Below are 23354 nucleotides of genomic sequence, written 5' to 3'. Positions count from 1 at the left end.
ATTGCCATAAGGCTACAATGTGCTTCACAATTGCATTAAATACGTTGTTAAGAAAAATGGAAGGAATAAATAAAATTAATGGGAAAGAACTTCTTTATCTTCTATCTGTGCAAGAATCTTTAATGAGAAAAATTACAATGCCCAGTATTTATTAACTAAAACAATCAACCCGATTGTCATATCTTGAATAGGCTAAATCCATTCAAGATCAAAACATGAATTAAAAATTTGATTCTATTGATCTGTAACCCAGCGACAAGAGGAAGTACAAGTTTTGATTTTCCTTTGCAACAAAACCACAAACAAAGTGGACAAGTGTTAGCAAACTCCTCTCTGAGGGCGCTGGATCATATGGGATCTTATCAGGGAAGTTATTTTACTGGACATGTAATTAAAGTTGTGTGAAATGTTAATATCAGGCAGAAACTCTTCTGTTTTTACAGACGACAGAGGTCCAAATGGTCAAGTATTTGAATGACACCATAAATGCTAATTGCTAAACAAACAGCACAGCACCACAAAAGGTGATCTGGTGTCCTAATCACAGAACTAACTAATGTGAGATTCCCCCAGGAAACCCGGGTGTGATAAAACTCACAACACAACAGTGTGTGTAAGCACAGCTGCAATAGCAACTCAAAGTGCAAGATTCTCTGACCATGCTTAAACACCAGCAGTCAGATCTGACCACTAACATTCAGTTTTATCTGGCCTTTTCTTTGCAGAAACATAATCATAATAATGATCTATGTCTCTGTAAACTAAAACAAATTTTCTTCTAATGGCATACAATCTTAACAGATTAAAGCCATTTGCAACAACTGTCTGGATAAGACCATTTAAGAAAAACTAAGATGGCACCATCTATCTTAATAATTTGTTTGAAGGTTCAAGATAAACTGTTTTTTCTGTGTGTCTGTTTCCTTTTCAGGATTGACAGCTGCCATTTTAAGGGCCATGATACACAACTTCACACGCAGGAGATGGGGGTGTAGAAACTTCAAGAGGCCATCTCATGACACTAATAGATACATGGCCTCCCAGTGTAAAACTGGAACTAAATTATGCAACACAAATTATGGTAGGATAGACACCACCCATCTTCTACACAAACATACAGAACACACACACTACAAACTCACAACATCTCTACCTGGCATTCACATAATGCAAACTTAACATACATCATTCACCTTCATACATATAGGACAAGGGAAATTATAGTCGTAATTTCTTTTCCTTTTTAACTGTGTAAATTTTGAGGTGTTATGGAAACACTGTAATATGCAGGACATGTGCATGGCTTTAGTCACACATCAATTAAGAGAATTTCTGATTATTCAAATTACAAATTCAAAATCTAAATGAGACCTTTTCAGTAATGTAACTGGTCTCTTTCAGTCCTTGGCATTGTTGCAAACTAGGAGGGCCCCCTAGTTTCCAACATATGACTAATGACAAATTGAAATAAACAGGTAGAACTGAAATGAAGACATTTCTATAAATCAGTTACTCAATTCTCAGACCTCTATTCTTGAGTGTGACTTAGCCTGTACATCAAATGCACAGATGATGGTTGTAAAAGCTAAACAAGAGATTTTAAGTCTCCGTTTCTGTAAATTCCATTCTCTAATTGACTTGATTGAAGCATAAGTTCTGCATTAAGGATGTGCCGTTTAAACAACTATTATAGACAGTTTTATCATTGTAATTATGAAATTGTGTATTTCTATGTTTAAGTATGTGATATATTTAATTATTTATACCACTGGTAAATATACTAGTTATTTAGACTCTTTGCTACTTGCCTTTAACGCATCCAGACCAAGTCTAAATTCCACTATCATAGTGAAGAATCTGGTGATTAAATGAGACCTGCTCACTAAAGATAGGACTCTGAAAGGGAGACCTTCTTTACCACTTGCACTTTTGACATGTTCATCATGTGTTATTTTGTGTTATTCTGTTTTTCCAACAACCCTTTTCCTCATCTTACAATAACACCAAGTTCATCAGTGTTCAAGTATTGAATGGTCACTCAGAGGTTGTTCAGGTGTCCTGCACGCAATGGAGCATCATCAGCTAAATGAATCCTTCACCCATGGAAATTTGACCTGCCCGGCAAACCAGACCTTCTACTTGAAGGTAACCGAGGATTTCTCACAGGATCAATTAAACCTGGGGCGGACACAGATGTTTCTGTAAAGTGTAATGAGACTTTCCTGACACGTTCTGCTCATGCTGACCAACACAACAGACTTGGTACAACCAGTCATTCTACAGACAGAATACCACCACAGCCAAGTGCAGGTGGAAGTAAACCTGACCAAGAGGATCACAGACATTATGTCCAGCTGCTGCAGCATCCAGTCAGCACAGTACACACCTGAAGGGACTGTGTGCCACAGAGATGCATCCTGCTGTACTTTCATCTTAATGTTCAACCTGCCTTAATGTTGTTAATTCAGGTGACGACTTGACTCCTGCACCCATCGACTGACACTGCAAAGAGACAGACTATGAACACTCTGAAAGCAACACCCAACATATGGAAGCAGAAAATGTCCAAAAGTGGCCCCTCAGGGACTCATTGAATTTGCCCCAAGGGGCCAGGGGCCATCTGTAAGGCTTGATTTTCCTGCTAAACAAAAACTGAGATCAAGCGTCCTGCAATAAAGTAATAAAACTTTAATCTGGAAAGAAAATCTCAAAGAAGTAGCAATGGACAACGCCTCGCCCTAACCCCAAAAGGACAACGCCTCCCCCACCACACACACACACACACACACACACACACCTCCCCTTCCTCTGGCTCAAGTCACTGAAAGTTATTCAAAACATATAATGTAACTTGTGTATCTATTGTTTTTCCCTTTTCATGTTTGGTATCATTTAATTTGTCTCAGTGCGATTGGTAAACTGGTCTCAATTTCATAGCAGTCACTAGAATTATGAAGAAGATGGAAAATTAAGGAAAGTTCTGTCCTCTTTTTGGGTGGTGTCTCTTCTCCTCTCCCCCAAAACAGGTGTTGGTGTAATAAACATTTACGATCCTTTTGTTCTGGTTCTGGTATAAAAGGTAAAGAGCAAAGCAGTCAGGGGGGATCATCTGTAGGAGAGGCCCCCAGAGATGGGTGAATGTCTGAGGACATTCACCCATCACTGTGTGTATATGCATTTCTTTGAGTAATCGATGTTATGCATTTATCATTTCTGAATTGGCTTTAATTGGTTATGTGTGTAATTGACACGATACACTTTTACCTGACAAATAAAATGTTATATTTGATTTACTCTGGATTCTCCTGATATCATTATTACCAGTAAATTATGGGAGGCTAATGCTACCGTAAATCTGTGTCCAGGGTAAAACAAACTGAAGGCGCATGAATGAAGGAGCAGTAGGCACTTCATCTGAAGACCTTTTGATTTCTGTTTACCGCTGATTTAGCAAGTTGTATGGAAGTGGCTAAATTAAAATACACTTTTGTTCGAGTGAGCAGTAGGCAACCGACTAAAGGTATTAGCCAACTTATTACACCCTCTGACGAAGATCAGACTGGCGAGTTTATGTCCGTGAGTTTACCGCGAAATCCCGGGGCGAGTATCTCTGTGCGGCATCGGGTCCCTAATGACTGAACAATTGAAATATGGAATATCCAGAATCATCAAATATCTAAATTAATGCATAACTAATGATGAATTTCTAATTGGAAACACAACCTAAGTGTAAGAATCATTTGAAATTGGAGTCAGATTAAGCGAGTGAAATTAAGTGAACTTAATAGAGACGCTGAAAAGGCATACACGCTTAAACCTTCCCTGTCCTGTGGGAAACCGTCATTGGACCCATTAGGTGGGCCTTACAAGATTAAACTTTGTGGGCCCACATACACATACACAAAACACACACACACCCCGTTGCAGGCCTGAGACGTTGCTGGAGTACGTGGTGGCCTTAGAAACAGTAAACTGGCCTCTTCGCTCTCCTGAGCGGAAAAAACAAACTCACAACGGTACCTGAATTCCGTTGGGGAATTACCAGTGACTCCGCTGCACGGTAGAAATAGACGGTCAATCTTCCTACTGTGCGCGGCTGAGCGCTCTCTGACAGTCCGGCTACCGACTCCTATTCACGCACGGTGGTATGCCTCCGGGAAATCTTCGTCCGGTGCGCAGCTGCGCGCTTTCTGCAGGTGGGCCGCAGACTCTTCGCTTCGGCAGTCAAACTCACGACTCTCACGTTAACTAGGCACGATGATGTCTGTGCTCCGATCAACACGCAGCAAATAATGTGAGTGTCTCTAGTATTTGTGTCCGTACAAATGATATTTGAAGGATAACTTAAAACACCGTCTTTATCAATTCTTTCTGCTAAAGAATGTCGAAAGTCCTCAATGTCGAGCGAACATTCACGGAAAATTCAATTACAACACAATAACACAAACTGAAAACTCGTGTGACTTGAATCAAGTAAATATACACAATTTAAGATATAAATATGATGAATAATACATTAAAACTTCTAAAATCTTTATCATAAACTATCTGCTTATCTTTCCGATCGGCTGCATCCGTTAAAACTCTCTCTCGTCTCCATGGAAACCCCAAACAAATCACAAAACATAACAAAACATAACAAAACACGTAGGCGAGGGCGGGACTTAACGTTCATAAACCAATAGACTAGAGAAAGACCTAACTTGTAGGTCTTTTCACACGTGTATAAAAATCAAACTTGATATATGCTCGTATTCTTAACAGCATACACACCCACATTTTATACAGCAATATATAGAGTGGTATATTCCATTCACATTTTAGCTCTGAGCAAGAACAAAATAAAATAAAGTGAAATAAACTCAATACCTGTAGAATTTTATTCTACTGGGTTACATGTGTTTATGTGGTACCCAGGTATAATGTACCTGTTTTCTGTGCTAGATCGCTCAACCTGAATAGATTGTCTCGAAATACTTCATTTCCAATTAATTTTATCTTTTATCTAATTTTAGCTCAAAAGTTTAATACACCAAGTTTTTTTTTTTTTTTTTTAATTTTGATGATTAGAGCGTACAGCTCATGAAAGTCCAAAATCCAGTATCTCAAAATATTAGAATATTTCCTAAGATCAATCAAAAAATGGATTTTCAAAACAGTAAAGTTCAAGTTCTTTATTTGTACACTCAATACTTGGTCGGCAGCACATAATACAGCAAATGACTTGCTCCTAGCACAAATTACAGCATCAGTGAAGTGTGGCATGGAAGTGATCAGCCTGTGGCACTGCTGAGGCACTATTGAGCCTTCAGATCATCTGTATATTGTTGGATCGACTGTTTCTCATCTTTCTCTTGAAAATATCCCATAGATTCAGGGGTCAGGCATGTTGGCTGGCCAATAAAACGCAGTAATATCATGGTCAGCAAACCACTTGGAAGTGGTTTTTGCACTGTGGGAAGGTGCTAAAGTCCTGCTGGAAAAGGAAATCAGCATCTCCATAAAGCTTGTCAGCAGATGGAAGCATAAAGTGCTCCAAAATCTCCTGGAAGATGGCTGCATTGACTTTGCACTTGATAAAACACAATCCCCCCAAATCATTACTAACTTCAGAAACTTCCCACTTGACTTCAAGCAGCTTGGATTCTGCGCCTCTCCAGTCTTCCTTCAGACTCTGGGACCATGATTTCAACATGAAATGCAAAATTTACTTTTATCTGAAAAGAGGACTTTCGACCACTGTTCACTGTCCAGTTCTTTTTCTCCTTAGCCCAGGTAAGATGCTTCTGATGTTGTTTCTGTTTCAGAAGTGGCTTGGTAGTCCTTTTCCTGAAGATGTCTGAGTGTGGTGACTCTTGATGCGTTGACTCCGGCTTCATTTGACTCATTGTGAAGCTCTCCCAAGTGTCTGAATCGGCTTTACTTGACAGTATTCTCAAGCTTGTGGTCATCCCTGTTGCTTGTGCACCTTTGCCTACCCAATTTCTTCCTTCTAGTCAACTTTGCATTTAATATGCTTTGATACATCACTCTGTAAACAGCCACCACATTCAGTAATGACCATCTGTGACTTACGCTCTTTGTGGAGGGTGTCAATGATTGTCTCCTTGACCATTGCCAAGTCAGCAGTCTTCCCCATTAGTGTGGTTTCAAAGAACAAGAGATACCCAGAATTTATACTGTAGGGATGGTCATTTAATGAAACTCAAATGTAAATATTCTAATATTTTGAGATACTGGATTTTGGACTTTCATTAGCTGTACGCTCTATTCAACAAATTAAAAAAAAAAGCTTTTGAAATGTTTTACTTTACATGTAGGGAATCTAGTATAAATGAAAGTTTCATTTTTTAAAATAATTTACAATAAAAAACTTTTTTTGAACTTTTTCACGATATTCTAATTATATGACCAGCACCTGTATATGTGTGGTTTTCCTTCATATGCAAGAATATCCTAAGTTATTTGTTGCGTTGTAAGATTATATTTTTTATTTGTTTTTCTTCATAAAAGGTTGTCATCAGGGTGTGTAAACCACCATAAAGTATATAGTGGTTAATCAATAATGAAAGTATATTTGTGACACGTGCAGAAGCACAAATGACATTCAGGCTGTTAAACAGGCCTGCAGTAAAAGCTTCAGATCAGACCCTAAACAGACTTTGGACTGAACAACACTGAATTGAAGCATTTATAGCAAATCCTCATGTGAACCCTCATTCATAAAATATGCGTATGCACAGATTTGATCTTAGAGTGTGTTTATGCTAAAATTCATGCCAAAGTTCATATTTATAAAAAGTGGTTCAAAAATCGAAAGTGGTTCTTTCAATTTCAAAGCTTAGGAATAAATTTGTACTGTAATGTAAACAATAGGCCATGCAACATATAAGCAGTAGAGAATGTCATTCTTGTTTTGTACAGAAAAAGAAAACATTAATGCCACCTGATGTTAGTGTTTTTTAGGTCTGTGTTTTATGATTGTCAAAGTGTGTTTGTTGGGTGAAAACATTTGCTAGAGTTCTTGAAGATTGAGTTGATTTGAGACATGAATGAAGTGTTTTGGTAGTTTTAGTGCATTTTAAATGTGAAATTAACTGCTGTGAAGCAGTCTTAGGTGGCCGTCCAGTCCAAAGGGATTTGGTGAGGTCATCATCTCGATTGGCACATCAATTGTCTCAGACTGATGGCTGTATTTCTGTCCCTTAAGTATTTCCTCCACCAGTAAAGGGGTTACCATGTCCTACTGTAGATGGACATTACTGCGGTAGCCTCTAATACAAATCACCAGGGTGGACTGCATTTGCGACGTCTAAACAGGCTAGTGCAACGCATTCTGCTCTGGGCTCAGGACAAGTTCCTGTCCCTCAGGGTGATTTATATCCCCAGACATCTGTCCAGACAGGGCTCCCTCCACTAGATCAAGTTATACCAACAAATGGAGTGTCTCTGAAAGATGGTGTACTGCACACAGTGCAGATCTGGTTAACTAATCAACCCAATTACAGGTAATTATCAATGAAATGGAGTCATAAAACTCAGTTTATAGTAATAAAAACCCTTCTCCATTCAGACCTCTCTGCAGTTGTGTAATGTGGATAAGAGAATTAGGAGCCGTTTACACGACAACAGCGTTTTGGTGTCCTGAAAACACACACTTTTAAAAAATGGGCTTCAAAGTGCAAGTTTTTGGAAACGATACCGTTATCGTCTCCATGTAAACTACGTAAACTTGTCCATTTTAGGACATTGTTGTCGTGTAAATGTAGCCTAAAATCATCTGCCATCTTTCAAAACTATTACACAGTGTGTTTGGTAATTGAGCAATCATACATATGATTCTGTATCTCTTGTTATTTGATTTAGGTATTTTCATAGCCCCACTGAAAGGAGCGTACATGTTCAGAGTCTCTGTATGTAGTCATGGCCCAACTGCAGCAGCTGTATCAATTTATAAGAATGGACAGCGTGTGATTATGACATATGCCCATCAGGCTCAGAATGTGTTAAACACCTCAAATGGAGTTGTGTTGATCCTGGAGGTTGGAGATGTTGTCTATGTGAGACTTTTGGCTAACACAAGGATATATGATGACCAGAATAACCACAGCACTTTCAGTGGTTTCCTACTGTTTCCCTTAAGATAACAGGAGATTTGCAAAATGTGATTCCAATAATTCTGAACATTCAGTGTATGATTTAAGATAAAATTATGAAGAATCATTAACATATGAACCTGTATTAATGAGGACTAATGTGTGTTTGAAATCTGCATAAGCTGTATTCATGTAACTTTAGTATAAAGAGTTTCAGCACTGAGACAGACAGGACGAATATCACATGTGACTCAAATGTAGGACTGTCATGACTCCTTGATTAAATTGTAGTCTCTTTTAAAAAATATCCTTGATTGCAATTTTCACTGTGTCGAGTAACCGGCAAAATACCGGAAGTGGCGCATATCCACAGACGAGAATCCATGATCCGCATTATTGGACCATTTTGTAAGGCTGCACGACATATTAAAATCTTTGAAAAACCACATAGCATAGTGTCATTGAGAGTTCAGAATATGTGTCCTGTGGGTTTAATGTATGTTTTGCACGCTAGGAGTGTGTTGCAATTTACATTTTTGAATCAGATGTGGATTTTAGTTTTATAAGGGGAGTATATCAAAATTACATCTTAGTTTTATTTTGTTAAATTATGTTGACTGACTTTGCTGCTGAGAGGTCAGAGGTGAGCAGGAGAGTAATATCATCAGAGAACGTCCTCGAGCGAGACAGAAGAAGAGAGCGAATGTAAACTGCTGATTGTGTGTGTAGAAAAATTCTCACGTGTAAATATTAACTCCAACTTCGAACTGGGAAGAATGAGTCGTGTCTGTCCAGGAGTGCAACATAGGTGCTTTTATTATTTCCATGTGTGCAGGTTGTGCATGTGCAGTGTTGCCAAGTTATTGTGAAGCAACCCCAAATAATTCTGCCCACACACTTGAAGATTTTAAGCTTGATTTGCACCCCTGAACGTTCGGAGGGGTGTGGTCTAATTTGAGGCTTGTAGCAAATGATTTTTTGTCCAAAAAATCCTCTATTGTGTGGTATTTCATCACGATTATTTAACTGCTCCCGATCTGAACGGAGCAACGCCGATCTCAAACATGTTTGATATTTACGACTCTTGATGCCCTCGACAGCCAATGAGAATGATCAAGCGTCACATACCGGATTTTACGTGCTTCTTTAGCTAAAACTTGGCAGCCACAAACATGACATGAAAGTGGAGTTTTGAGAAAGAAGATCACCTGTATTATTTTTTTCTATTTTGTTCTTCACTGTAAAGCAGAAAGTGTGATAGGAAAGCCTGCTGACAACAACATTTGTTTTTATTCTCAAGTCACATTTGATCTCGCGAGTCTCAGTGAGATTTTGTCTCACTAGGCTTGTTTGAGATGCGCCTCACCTCGTCTGAAATGTAGGCGAGAGCAGGCGGCTGCAGTGAGGGGAGGAGTGAAAAAAGTGCAGGCAAGACGAACAGTTCTCTGTTCTCGTAGTGGATCAGAACCTACGAGATCAAAGGCGGATATCGCGGGATTCACTCTCGTGTGCTGTGTTTCTGATAAACTGGATGTAATTTAAGTTCTGTGGCTTTTATATGAAAATAAACATAATGAACAAGACACCCAAAGTACTTGTTATTTATTTCCTATCGAAAGATGTGTGTATCAATCATTTTACTTTTATTTATATTTTTTATAAATGACAACAATCACATAACCCACAGAGAGATCGCACTGTCAGAGAGTTTGGGAATATTCGCACATTATTTTTACACATAAAAATATGAGATTAAAATTAAATCAAACATTTTAAAACAGTAATACATCACGGTCATAAAGCTGTGTCATCATCAAGTCGTTTCCCATCGTGCTTTTGGTCAGCGCAGTCGGTGGAGAGCAACTGCGCCCGACAGCAGAATCCGATGAGGATTCTGGTCGAAATTTTTGGTCAAAATTAATGATTTTGTAGTGACAATTTCCAGAATTTATGTTTTATTTAGGGCTGTCAAGTGATTAAAATTTTTATTCTAATTAATTACATGATGTGGTGATTAATTAATCTAATTAATCATAATTTAATCAAACATCAATTTTGGCTGAGAAATTACCCTCAAAAGATAATTTGAAGTCATTATTGTAAAGCATCAAATAGACACCACAAAAAGTAGCTTCAGAAAGAAATATTTAATTCGATTCAACATAGAAATTATTACACATGAACTTTCGGACCATGAGGTTGAGTAAATAATGACTGAATTTTCATTTTTGGGTAAACCATATCTTTATGTTTTTAATTAAAATGGACATATGAAATTATTTTTAAAAAAAAATAAAATTACTCTAAAAAAGAAATTAAAACTGCCAGTAGGTGGCGGTAAATGTCTTGATAATTAATTTGTTCACATTCATTCATTCAAACAGCTGGATTTGTTCAACAGTGAAGTAAATAAATGGTTCTCTCCATACACCATTTGGTCTGTCTGTAGCGCCGCTTCAAGTTCAACAAGTCTTTTATGAATGGTCCGCTGAATCATTGATTTCACTCGATTTCACTTGGTTCTTTCAAAACGCGGATTCAGAAATGAAACACTGCTGTGTATTGCACAGAGACAAGCAGTTCTGCTTAGTCTTTACATTTTCATTGGCAGAATTGAACAAAATAGACAATATTTTGTCTAAAATAACACAGTTTTAACTTATTTACTGAACTGATGAAATAAGTATTGCATTTGCACTCGTTATATATAGGATATGGGACCAAAACAGCACTTGTGTAATATTGCACATGATCGCTTTTGCGTGATATTGCTTAACACATATGATCTAAATATGAGACAAAAACTCAAACATGGGCATTTTTGCCCCCATATCTTTAATTTTATGGACTTTCTGACTGCATTATATAGACTTCATCAAGCAGTGAGTTGTTGCCCTGCATCATATTCGTCATCAGTCAACTGTATGAAAAGTCAAGTTATTTTTCACCATAACTAATTAATCTAATTAACATGTTAAATCGACAGCCCCAGTTTTATTTCTAATTAGGACACCACAATTACCAGATTATGTATTACCCTTACAAAAATGGTATCCCACGTGATAAAACATCAAAAGTACCACACGAAACTGATGCAGTAATTGTGTAAAACAGAGAAGCGTCTCACTGCAGCCTGCAGTGGACATCCAACCTGGCCCACATCCAAGTGTCACATAGGGCCATGCCGCCCTGCAGTCGACTTTATTTTATTTGTCATGTCAATCACAGTATGATTGCCTTCACCAAACACTGATCCCTAAACCTACCTGTCACTGTATCCAAATAAAATTACCCGCAGGGCGGATTACTGGTGAAGTCACGAGGTGACATATTGAGTGCAGGCGTGGCTTTTGATGTCACACTTGGATGTCCACCACAGGCTGCAGCAAGCCTTACTTGAGATTATATATTTTATAATATCATACAAAAATGTCCTGTGGTATTCCATGTGATAAAACTTCAGAAGTACCACATAAAATTGGTGTGGTAATTGTGTGGTATTGTGTTGTTTTTTGTTGTACAGTATGTAATGTTCCTGTAATATTCTTGCAGTACTTTGTGGAATTACCAGTAGCCCCTCACTGAAGAACACACAAAATCCAGGAGGCGGAGACAGGTAGGTTAAAGGATATGTGAAGTGGGAGGAGTTGGATCTAGATCTCCGCCCCCTGGATCTTGTGTTCTGCAGTGAAGACCATCTCCACTTTACAGTAAATCAATCCTTGTTTAATAATGGCCAAATTACATTTAATTCAAATGTTCACTTGATCTTTAATATTTGGCCGCTTCTTTACAATAGAAATGCAACAGCCACTGTCATTTCTTGCAAGAACATGTGGACATCAAAACATGCAAACTCAGAGCGAGGGTTTAAACTTTTATTTTGAAATCACAATGAAAAGTTTGCATATTTCTCCTGTGCTGCCGTAGGTTTATAAATGATTTACATTACAAATCTGATTAAATGGTGCACATTGTGTTCCCAGATGAACGTTATAAGCAACCCAAACTCACAGCAGATGCAGATGAAGTTTGAGGGTGTTTTCACACTTGAATCCTCTTTAAAAGAACCGAACTCATACCCCTTTAAGTGAACCAAGAGAAAAAGGACCCAGTTCTCTTTTCGTTCACACTGTCCCTGAAAGAGGACTCGGATCCTTTTTTGGTCCACTTAAGTAGGAATGTGGTCTCAGACCTCTCTGTGTTCATACTGTTGCTTTTTGGATCTAGTCCAGTTCAGTGTTTGATGGCTGACCCTATGGCCTTCAACATTTGATCCCATTCACTTACATTGTATGTGCTTCAATAACCAAGAAATTTGTTTGTAAAGATTATTATTATTTACAATAATATTAATATTATTTTGTAAAACAACATTGCTACAAATGCTCTTGAATGAGCTTAAGTTGTTTCTTTTGCACAAAAATATAAATTTTGTTGCAATATTACATCCGTATTCTTGCACTAAATCACACATCCATCTTTGTAAATAACATTTATTTTGAATTGTTTTCCTTGAATCATGTTTTTTTTTTATTATTGCAGAAAGCAATGATAACAAATACAGGACAAATACAATAAAAGAAAGATGCAAATGAAATAAACTGCTTTAAATTTTCCATGTACAGCAGGTAAGCAGCATTCACATAAGAAATTTAATAATCAAATGAAAAAATAAAACTGCATATTCTTCACTGTATGAACAAAACATACTGATTCTTCTGATTGTTTTATTAGGTTGTCACTTTAAGAACTGACAGATTTAGCGAAACCACCGTCAAAAGGAAATCGGTGCTTGTTCACGTGAGTGACAATCACACTGTGAATTATTGAAGACGCGATCTAAGAGAATTGACGATGCATTGCTGACGCTCGTGAGATATTGGGCATGTTAAATATCTGGACCTGTCTGCGATTCAAAATCCTGCTGTGTGAAATGAGTTCTGACTGAAAATGACATCAGTGATGACCTACAGCCAATGAGAGAGCAAGATACAGGGCAGCGGGAAGTTCAGGGAGGAGTTATAGACCCGTGTCTCACCAACACTTCCTCCTCCATAATATTTTTTCATTTTTTAATCATTTTCACTGCAAGTAAGCACACAGACAATTTGGATCACAAGCTTCTTGCAGGCTAACATTTTTACTAACAATTCCAGTCTCACACGTGTCCTTGTGTTGTTCCCTTATCACTGCTCGTGTGTTTGGTTGTGGAACATAGTTTGCGGACCAGACAGAGTTGTCGGCAATTCTTCCTTTTGTAAAGTCATGTAATATGTAACCCCCTGTCACCGATCCAGCAAGCAATGTGCACACAGTAACTAAATGCTGTCCCAGATAGTGGTGCAGTGTGAAAAGAACAGTGATCTGATGAGTTTGAAAATCATGCAGAGTAAACTCGACATTACTCGACACAGGTAAATTGCAATTGAGGATTTTTTTAAAAATAATAATAATAATAAAGTACTCAAGTATTCCTTTAATCGAGGAATCGTGACAGCCCTACTTTTGAGTCACATGTGATATTCATGTCCTGATATTCATGTCCCGTCTCTGTCAGTGCTGAAACTCTTTATACAAAGTTACATAGACAACAGATAACATAGATAACAGCTCAGACGTTTATACAGTAATCTATTGCAAATTTCAAACCCACATTAGTCCTCATTCATACAGATTTATGTTATTGATTCTTCATCTTAAATCATACGCTGAAGGTTCAGAATTATTGGAATCACATTCTTCAAAGCTCCTGTTATCTTAAGGGAAACAGTAGGAAACCACTGAAATGTGCTGTGGTTATTTTTGCTATCAAATATCCTTGTTTTAGGCCAAAGTCTCACATACACAACATCTCCAACCTCCAGGATCAACGCAACTCCATTCGAGGAGTTTAACACATTCTGAGGCTGATGGGCATATGCCACAACCACATGCTGTCCATTCTTATAGATAGAGGCACCTGCTGCACTTGGGCCATGACCAAATACAGAGATTCTGAACATGTACGCTCCTTTCAGTGGGGCTGTGAAAACACCTAAATCAAATAACAAGAGATACAGAATCAGCTGTTTCCTGTATGATTGCTCAGTTACCAAACACACTGCAATAGTTTTGAGAGATGGCAGATGATTTCAGGCTACATTTACACAACAACAATGTCCTAAAAACAGAATCTTTTTTCTTTGCGTTTTTCGCATAATGACAACATTTTCAAAATGATCCCAGTTCACACAGATCCGTGGAAACAACTTAAAAACACTGTATTCTGCTGCCAGGCCAGTAGTTGGCGATGTCACTTTGTAAAGAAACACGCCTATAGACTGAACATGTAATACGCATACACACGACATCACATTTTTCACAGTCACATTTTTGTAGTTTACACAGAGACAATAACAGTATTGTTTCCAAAAACTTTTAAAGTGTTTGTAAATAACTTTTTAAAAAGTTTGCATTTTCAGGTCCTTAAAACTCTGTTGTCCTGTGAATGAACGGCCAAAACTCAAGTTTTACATCATCTTGTGCACAGCTGTACAGAACACAGAGAAGAAAATATTAAGAAAAGAAAACAATCTTATAAAACACAAGCAGCCAAAGGAAAAAGTGCCAAGGAAAATCCTTAAGATATTTACAAAATTATTATGACTTATGGTAAGCATTTATCTTGATAAAGATTGGAAATATTTTTTTTGTTGTTGTTTTTAGAGTGCTTTTGTAAAAGTTCTCTGTTTTGGTTCATATGCTGAGTAGTCTGTCTAAAAGTACACTGTATGTAATACTACTGTTTGATTGTTCTCATTTTACCCATTTGTTTTGCCATTGCTGTGTATTTAGATTATAGTCATATGGAGCAAGGTTTTTTTTTTTTTACAGGTTTTTAACTAGTATTTTATTGTGCTTTTCTTACTAACAGAGTTAACAGCATTGACAGTAATATACTTTCACTGATCCATTTTTGTCTGAAGATAACTGATAATAAACGCAAGGCAGAAATGCACAGAAAAGAATACATAGAAAATTAAATAAATTAAAAGAAAACAATATACATAGTATCAGAGGTCAGTGAAATGAATACTGTAGCGAAGCAATACCTCATTGGCCAAGTATTTACTGATTGTGACGTTTTAAGCCCGGAACACACCAAGCCGACGGTCGGCCGTCGGGCAGTTTTTGTTTGTCGGCCGACTAACTTTTCTCAGTGTGTTCCGCACCGTTGGCTGAAGTTGGTCCTCGTCTGCTTTTTTCCGGAGCTTGTCGCTCAGTCAGGCCATCTGATCATTCTGATTGCTTGTTCAGCTACTGCCACCTGGTGGTACGGAAAGGCATATCTTCTTACGCAGGTGCAGAACGGACGTGCTATTGGCCGTCAGGTGTCGAGCATCGGTTTGGTGTGTCAGGGCAACTTTGGACCCAGACGCTGCCCACGTGAGCCGACCCCCTGCTTTCGTCACCACTACTTCGTCAGCTTCGGCTTGGTGTGTTCCGGGCTTTAGACTCATCACAAGCAGTGGCGCAGTGTTGCAAAAATCTAGGGTATGGCATAATTCCTTCTGGCTATATACATACAATGACATTACTGAATGATAAACCCACATTATACCTAAACACAATGCATGAAAATTAATAGTGTAACTTTATTACACTAATGACTAAAACCGACAGTGAACAGCATTATATATGAAAATGCATGCCTTACCTTTTGTCGCAGTGCAGTTTTTATTGCATGAGTGGGTAGCGGCGAGGTCTGGGCAGTGCGAAGTAGGTAATAAGTTCATCCAAATCGAAACCTTTCATTAAAAACTCTTTACCCACAGACATGAGCATTAGGTCTCTCATAACCCACTCTTGTCCTCATATACGTTTTTACTTGTTTAAGAACAGAAAAAAGTGTTCATTGGAAGCTGTTGTGATCGGTAGTGTCATCGTGATTTGGAATAGTTTTATTAACTCACTGTAGGCCACAGGCAGAGACTGTTTGCAAAGTGTGTCACTCTGATTTTAATATCGGACACAGGGGTGAAAATGACGTTACTCAGTACAATATAGGCCCTATTTTAACGATATAAGCGCACAGCGCAAGTGCACTGTGCTTGCAGAGGTTCTGCTTGACCCTCTTCATTATTACTGCTAACTGGGTCTGATTCAGGCTAGGGGTGTAAGAAAGTATCGATACACGTCAATATTGCAATATTATGTTTGATGATACTGTATCGATTCTCAAAAACACTGTATCGATATTTATTTACTTACCAGATTTGTGGCTTGGTGTTCGGTTTAATCCCAACTGCTAGTCGCTAGATGTCATTGTTATCTCAGAACGTAAACTGACGTGGAGAAGCACAAGGCGCGTGCATCACTGGCGTTAGCATTAGCAAACTCAGCTCACAAGATGATAGAATTATTCCGCTCCCGCGGTATACGGAGCTGAAGTGTGCACTCATTTTGGTTTCAACTATAAAGAAACCACAAGGAGATCGACAAGAGTCATGCTGTTTGCGAAATGGGCCATGTTAAAATCCAAAACTCGGGAAACGCATTGAATCTGAGAGCTCTCTTAACATCCTGACGCCATCAACGCTGCTGAGAGGCATTTCGCTGTCCTCTCAGTAACAAAATAAACACACAACAAAAATGACAGCAGAAAGAAAGCATCTGATCATAGCGATGTGCATGTGTTTGCACCAGCTCTGTTCAGCACTTCACTGAAGGCACGTTTATTTAAATAGCACTTTTTTTTTATACAATAGACTGCTTTAAAGCAGCAGCTTCACAGTATTAAATATGAAAAAGTCATGCAGCCATGGAATGGACTATGCACTTTCTGTTGTTAAATACTTTAGAAATTAAAAACTGCTATTCTGTGAACCTTTAAAACATACACCTAAAGAATCCTGCAGTCACTTTACTAGGCCATTTCCCTTTACTTACTTATAAATGCAAACATACTGTCTTGATTACATAAAAAAAAGTCAGGTTTTATGCATATGGTGGTGCTCTTTATGACAGTTTTTTCTAAAATTAGATCCTCTTTCTAAAAAAACAAGAAATATCACAATATATCGCCTTTCTTACAGTATCGCAAAATATCACAATATATCGTATCGTATCGCCAGATTCTTGGCAATACACAGCCCTAATTCAGGCTCAATTTGATACAGCAATATAGACGCCATTAATTACATTTTCACCGAAGCACATGTAACAACTAATGGTAAGGGGCGTGCCGTTTTCGGACACTGCAGCGAATCACAATACACTGGGCCAGCTAACCAATCTGAGTACATGTGCCTTCATAGAACCATGAAGCCAAACCGGCCATTCAAATGACAATGGAGACAGTGGGGTAGAATGAATGTAAGATATATGAAAAATACAGTGTTTTTTTTTTTTTTTTAATGAAGCATTAAGTTTAAAACAGTGCCCAGAAAAAAAACAGTGAACAACCCCTTTAATATAGATTAATCTATGTTTAATTTAGGCCATAACTTATGCAGTGCAGACTGATAACTTTATTCAATTTCTGTATAAAGTCTAATGTTAAAAAAATTATAGCTTACAGTTGCACTGTAATGTTGAATGGCAATAATTCATGTTTAAAATTGGAGGAAAAAATCTATTTAATCAAGACATTAGTCACTGTATTAGTATCAGTGATACTGGCCTTCATTCAAATGCAAATAAACAAGTATTTAAAATATACTTTATGTTGTTTCTACATCAACTTGGAGAATAACTGTGAAATTATTACATTATAAAATATAAAAATGTTTATAATTGCGATAAATCACAGAAATGTGTGATTAATCTAGTTTATTTTTTTAATCGATTGTTTAATTGTTTTAACCTATTGTATATCAGTGAGGGGTAGGAATTGTCAAGAACTTGTATTGTACTTTATCGGAAAAGAATTTTAGGGACAAAAACCTAGAGAAAAAAAGTTTTGACATAGTAAACCTAAAAATGAGCCATGGTAGGTGTGGTATTATTGGAATAAATTACTCTAGACTGTATAATTATTGAAAATGAGGAGTTTTTCAGTAATTCAATGACGCATCACCAATTATTCCTCAGTTAAACTATGCAGTGGCATTCGGTTAAGCTGTCCTATTTTCCAAGATGGTCCTCACTGCAGAACACAAGATCCAGGGGGCTGGGTTGGATCTAGAACCAACTCCTCCCACTTTACGTATACCTTAAAGTCTGTGTGAACCGGAAGTTGCAAACGGCTTTTCTCCAGTGTTGTGACGTATTTCCAAGTGAAACAGAATACTGAATAGAGGGCAGAGTTTTACTTTAGCACTCCTCTCCATCTCTCACTCCCAAGCCGTCACACTGACGTCATCAGAGAAGGAACGCCATTCCAGACCGGAAGTAATTTTTCAGATTTTGATTAAAGATTTTTTTCTGTGTATTGACTTGCACAGATTAATTTTTCACCACAAGACTAGTAATATGCACTAACAAAGTAAATAGGGTCGATTTTGATTTCATGCCAACTTTAACCTACCCGACACCGCCCCCTGGATCTTGAGTGTTCTGCAGTGAAGGGCTACTGGAATATTATGGTAATATTATATAATATTCCTGCAAGAAAAATGTGGTTTGTCCAAATTTTGTGTGTGTGTGACAAAAAATTGCGAAATCCAGGTAGGACTGATAAATGAGTGCTTCAAATCAAGCATTGTTGGAGAAATATTCATGAAAATATGAGGAAAAGGAAATGCCACAATGTCTCTTTATTCTCTTATTTATTCATGTAGGATGAAGAGATACAGATCAAGGATCAGTAACAAGATACACTTAAAAAGGTATATTAAAGATGGGGGGGGGGCGATATCACACACAGTTTCTGCCAATCTCATGTTAATCTTGAGTACCTAATAGAATAGTAGTGCATCCTTTATATCAGCAAAAAGTCTTTAGTTTTTATCATATTAGTTTTATCATATTTAGTCCCGTGCAGCAAGCCAAACGAAGCGTGTTGATGGGTGTGCTCTTGCTCTCTCTCTCTCTCTCTCTGGTCGACGTGTGCATGCGCTCCCTTCCGGGAGAAGTGCCCGTAAAAGGAATTCCGACCTTTCTGATGTCACACAGGCACATACTCAAAAAAAAGATCCCGAAGTTCACGAGGATTTGGAGGAGTATTTTTAGCACAGAAATACTCCATCATACATCCAACTTTTGAAACTTTAGCCATGTTTAGCATGAGAATCCAACTCTTTAACAGTGTAAATAAGTTAAAATACATGAAATAGCATTATATACCCCCCCTTTAAACATTATAAAAAAAAACACTTTTAAGTAGGGCTGTCACTAATGATTATTTTGGTAATCGGGTAATCAGTCGATTATTCTGATTATTAATTGGTGTAATATATTAAACCTGTATATTTACTTAATTGAATTGCAGCCTTTGTGGCACTATAGTATGTTTTTTAAATCGTTTTAATATATTGTGCAGCCTTAAAAAAACTTTATAACAATACAGTTCATGGATTCTCCTCTGGATATGCGTCACTTCTGGTATTTTGCTGGTTATTTAACATGGGCAAATTGTAATCGAGGATTTTCTTAAAATAAAGTACTCAATTTTAATCAAGAAATTGTGACAGCCCTACTTTTAAATCATGTAATATTCATGGGTCCTGTCTGGACCAGTGCTGAAACACTTTATACAAACTTACAGATCAGAACTTATGATTATAGTGTATTATACTGACTTTATACAGTAATATATTGCAAATTTCAAACACACATTAGTCCTCATTAATACAGGTTTATATGTTAATAATTCTTCATGATTTTCATCATAAATCATACACTGAAGATTCAGAATTATTGGATTCACATTCTTCAAAGCTCCTGTTATCTTAAGGGAAACAGTAGGAAACCACTGAAAGTGTTGTGATTGTGCTCGTTATCAATTATCCTCCTGTCAGACCAAAGTCTCACATAGACAACATCTCCAGCCTCCAGGATCAACACAACTCCATTCGAGGAGTTTAAAAAATTCTGAGGCTGATGGGCATCTGCTACAACCACATGCTTTCCATTCTTATAAATGGCTGCAGCTGATGCAGTCGGGCCATGACCACATACAGAGACTCTGAACATGTACGCTCCTTTCAGTGGAGCTGTGAAAACACCTAAATCAAATAACAAGAGATACAGAATCAGCTGTTTCCTGTATGATTGCTTAGTTACCAAACACACTGTGTAATAGCTGTGAAATAACTCACGTCTGAGTTTCATGACTTCATTTCATTGATAATTACCTGTAATTGGGTTGTAGGCGTTCCCTATGTTTGTGAAGACGTTCCTGTAGGTCAGTGTGATTTCAGTCGTAAAAGGACCAATATATCCACTGCCAGAATCCATCAGTGCAGCTGAAAAAGCTATTTCTCTGTCTGTTATTGAAAAACATAAGCAATATTGTGATATATTACTGTATTACACTGAGAATGAATACACTGAATTTAACATCATTCAAGCACACTTTCACCTCTATTTTCCTTTCTCAACTCCACTTGACTCAGAGTAAGATTTGAAATTTCTGTGAAGGAATAAAGATTCTGTTAAATGACATTTACACTGATTATTGTAATAGATAACACAATTTACACAGTATACACTCAACTTTACACTAACATTTACACTATACAATGTATTGCACTGATGTTTTACTTTGAGGATCATTGATAAAAGAGTGAATGTTTTGATGAAGTACCTTCATTTTTCTTGTTCATCTCTTCCAGGATAAACGTCTGTTGTTCCCTCAGTTGCGTCTCTAAAGCTCTGATGTTTCCTTTCTGCTCTGTAACGGTGGCGGTCAGTTCTCTCAGTGCTGCATGGATGTCAGGGATGCCCAGATCACAGTATTGTTGGCTGTCAGTTGAAGCTTCAGCTCTCAAAGTGTCTGTTTGAGGTGGATTCTGTCTTCCGTCCTCAGAGCTGATCTGTTGACTGATCTCCTTCTCATTGAGTCCTCCATCTACAGTCAGGTCCATAAATATTGGGACATCGACACAATTCTAGTCTTTTTGGCTCTATACACCACCACAATGGATTTGAAATGAAACAAACAAGATGTGCTTTAACTACAGACTTTTAGCTTTAATGTGAGGGTATTTACATCTAAATCAGGTGAACGGTGTAGGAATTACAACAGTTTGTATATGTTCCTCCAACTTTTTAAGGGACCAAAAGTAATGGGACAGATTAAGAATCATAAATCAAACTTTCACTTTTTAATACTTGGTTGCAAATTCTTTGCAGTCAATTACAGCCTGAAGTCTGGAAGGCATAGACATCATCAGACGCTGGGTTTCATCCCTGGTGATGCTCTGCCAGGCCTCTACTGCAACTGTCTTCAGTTCCTGCTTGTTCTTGGGGCATTTCCCTTCAGTTTTGTCTTCAGCAAGTGAAATGCATGCTCAATCAGATTCAGGTCAGGTGATTGACTTGGCCATTGCATAACATTCCACTTCGTTCCCTTAAAAAACTCTTTGGTTGCTTTCGCAGTATGCTTCGGGTCATTGTTCATCTGCACTGTGAAGCGCCGTCCAATGAGTTCTGAAGCATTTGGCTGAATATGAGCAGATAATATTGCCCGAAACACTTCAGAATTCATCCTGCTGCTTTTGTCAGCAGTCACATCATCAATAAATACAAGAGAACCAGTTCCATTGCCCACGCCATGACACTACCACCACCATGCTTCACTGATGAGGTGGTATGCTTTGGATCATGAGCAGTTCCTTCCTTCTCCATACTCTTCTCTTCCCATCACTCTGGTACAAGTTGATCTTGGTCTCATCTGTCCATAGGATGTTGTTCCAGAACTGTGAAGGCTTTTTTAGATGTTGTTTGGCAAACTCTAATCTGGCCTTCCTGTTTTTGAGGCTCACCAATGGTTTACATCTTGTGGTGAACCCTCTGTATTCACTCTGGTGAAGTCTTCTCTTGATTGTTGACTTTGACACACATACACCTACCTCCTGGAGAGTGTTCTTGATTTGGCCAACTGTTGTGAAGGGTGTTTTCTTCACCAGGGAAAGAATTCTTCGGTCATCCACCACAGTTGTTTTCCATGGTCTTCCGGGTCTTTTGGTGTTGCTGAGGTCACCGGTGCATTCTTTCTTTTTTAAGGATGTTCCAAACAGTTGATTTGGCCACACCTAAAGTTTTTGCTATCTCTCTGATGGGTTTGTTTTGTTTTTTCAGCCGAATGATGGCTTGCTTCACTGATAGTGACAGCTCTTTGGATCTCATATTGGCAGTTGACAGCAACAGTTTCCAAATGCAAATAGCACACTTGAAATGAACTCTGAACCTTTTATCTGCTCCTTGTAAATGGGATAATGAGGGAATAACACACACCTGGCCATGGAACAGCTGAGCAGCCAATTGTCCCATTACTTTTGGTCCCTTAAAAAGTGGGAGGCACATACACAAACTGTTGTAATTCCTACACCGTTCACCTGATTTGGATGTAAATACCCTCAAATTAAAGCTAAAAGTCTGCAGTTAAAGCACATCTTGTTCGTTTCATTTCAAATCCATTGTGGTGGTGTATAGAGCCAAAAAGACTAGAATTGTGTCGATGTCCCAATATTTATGGACCTGACTGTAAGTAGTTCAAGTTAGTTATTAATCATAATTAGTGAGATGTTCCCACTAATATATAAAGGTAACACTTTACAATAACAGTACATGAATAATCATGAACTAATACCTGAATTAAGTTACTTCAATATGAACTAATGAAGAGTGATCCTTAACTATGACAGGAGTCATAAGGATTCATGCATGAAAACAGCAGCCTTAACTATGCGTTAATACATGTTTGATAATTAATGCATTAATCAACATTTAGGGTTAAACTAAATAAATCAGGCTCCATAAGAGTAAACAAGAAGTAAGCGTGATTTAATACTGTCATAATTTACACTGTAATATGTCATGACCCATCCCAGTCTAGGGGTTGGATGGATCGGTGACAATAAAATTAAAATAATAAGGGACTTTTACTGATCGGCAATTCCTCCTCTCCCAGCTCACAATAACCACAATGTTTTTGAATCGAAATTCTTTTCTTTATTCTCTTTCAGAAACAAAGTTTAACAGAAGCATTTCTTCGGAAGAGGGTCTGGGCCAAAACAACAAACAAAAGGAGAACTACCTAAGGGTTTAGAAGAACGCTAACTTACCTGACAAAGAAAATTATAAATAAAATACAATCATCTACCCTAGCTC

The 23354-nt window shown here is 37.8% G+C and overlaps 1 protein-coding gene across 1 annotated transcript in view; it reads right to left on the bottom strand.

Annotated features, from left to right (window-relative positions):
• Nucleotides 1–21119, bottom strand: part of LOC125245150 (complement C1q-like protein 2) — a 158544-nt gene extending 137425 nt beyond the window's left edge. Inside the window, exon 1 of the mRNA XM_048155640.1 lies at nucleotides 20827–21119. Coding sequence (XP_048011597.1) covers nucleotides 20827–21106 — 280 coding nt within the window. The 5' untranslated portion in view covers nucleotides 21107–21119. The remainder of the gene's footprint in view (nucleotides 1–20826) is intronic.
• Nucleotides 21120–23354: the final 2235 nt, after the last annotated feature.

This window comes from Megalobrama amblycephala, linkage group LG14 (genome assembly GCF_018812025.1).
Source record: "Megalobrama amblycephala isolate DHTTF-2021 linkage group LG14, ASM1881202v1, whole genome shotgun sequence".
NCBI classification, from domain to species: Eukaryota; Metazoa; Chordata; class Actinopteri; order Cypriniformes; family Xenocyprididae; genus Megalobrama; species Megalobrama amblycephala.
This window is presented reverse-complemented; position numbering and strand designations above follow the sequence as displayed.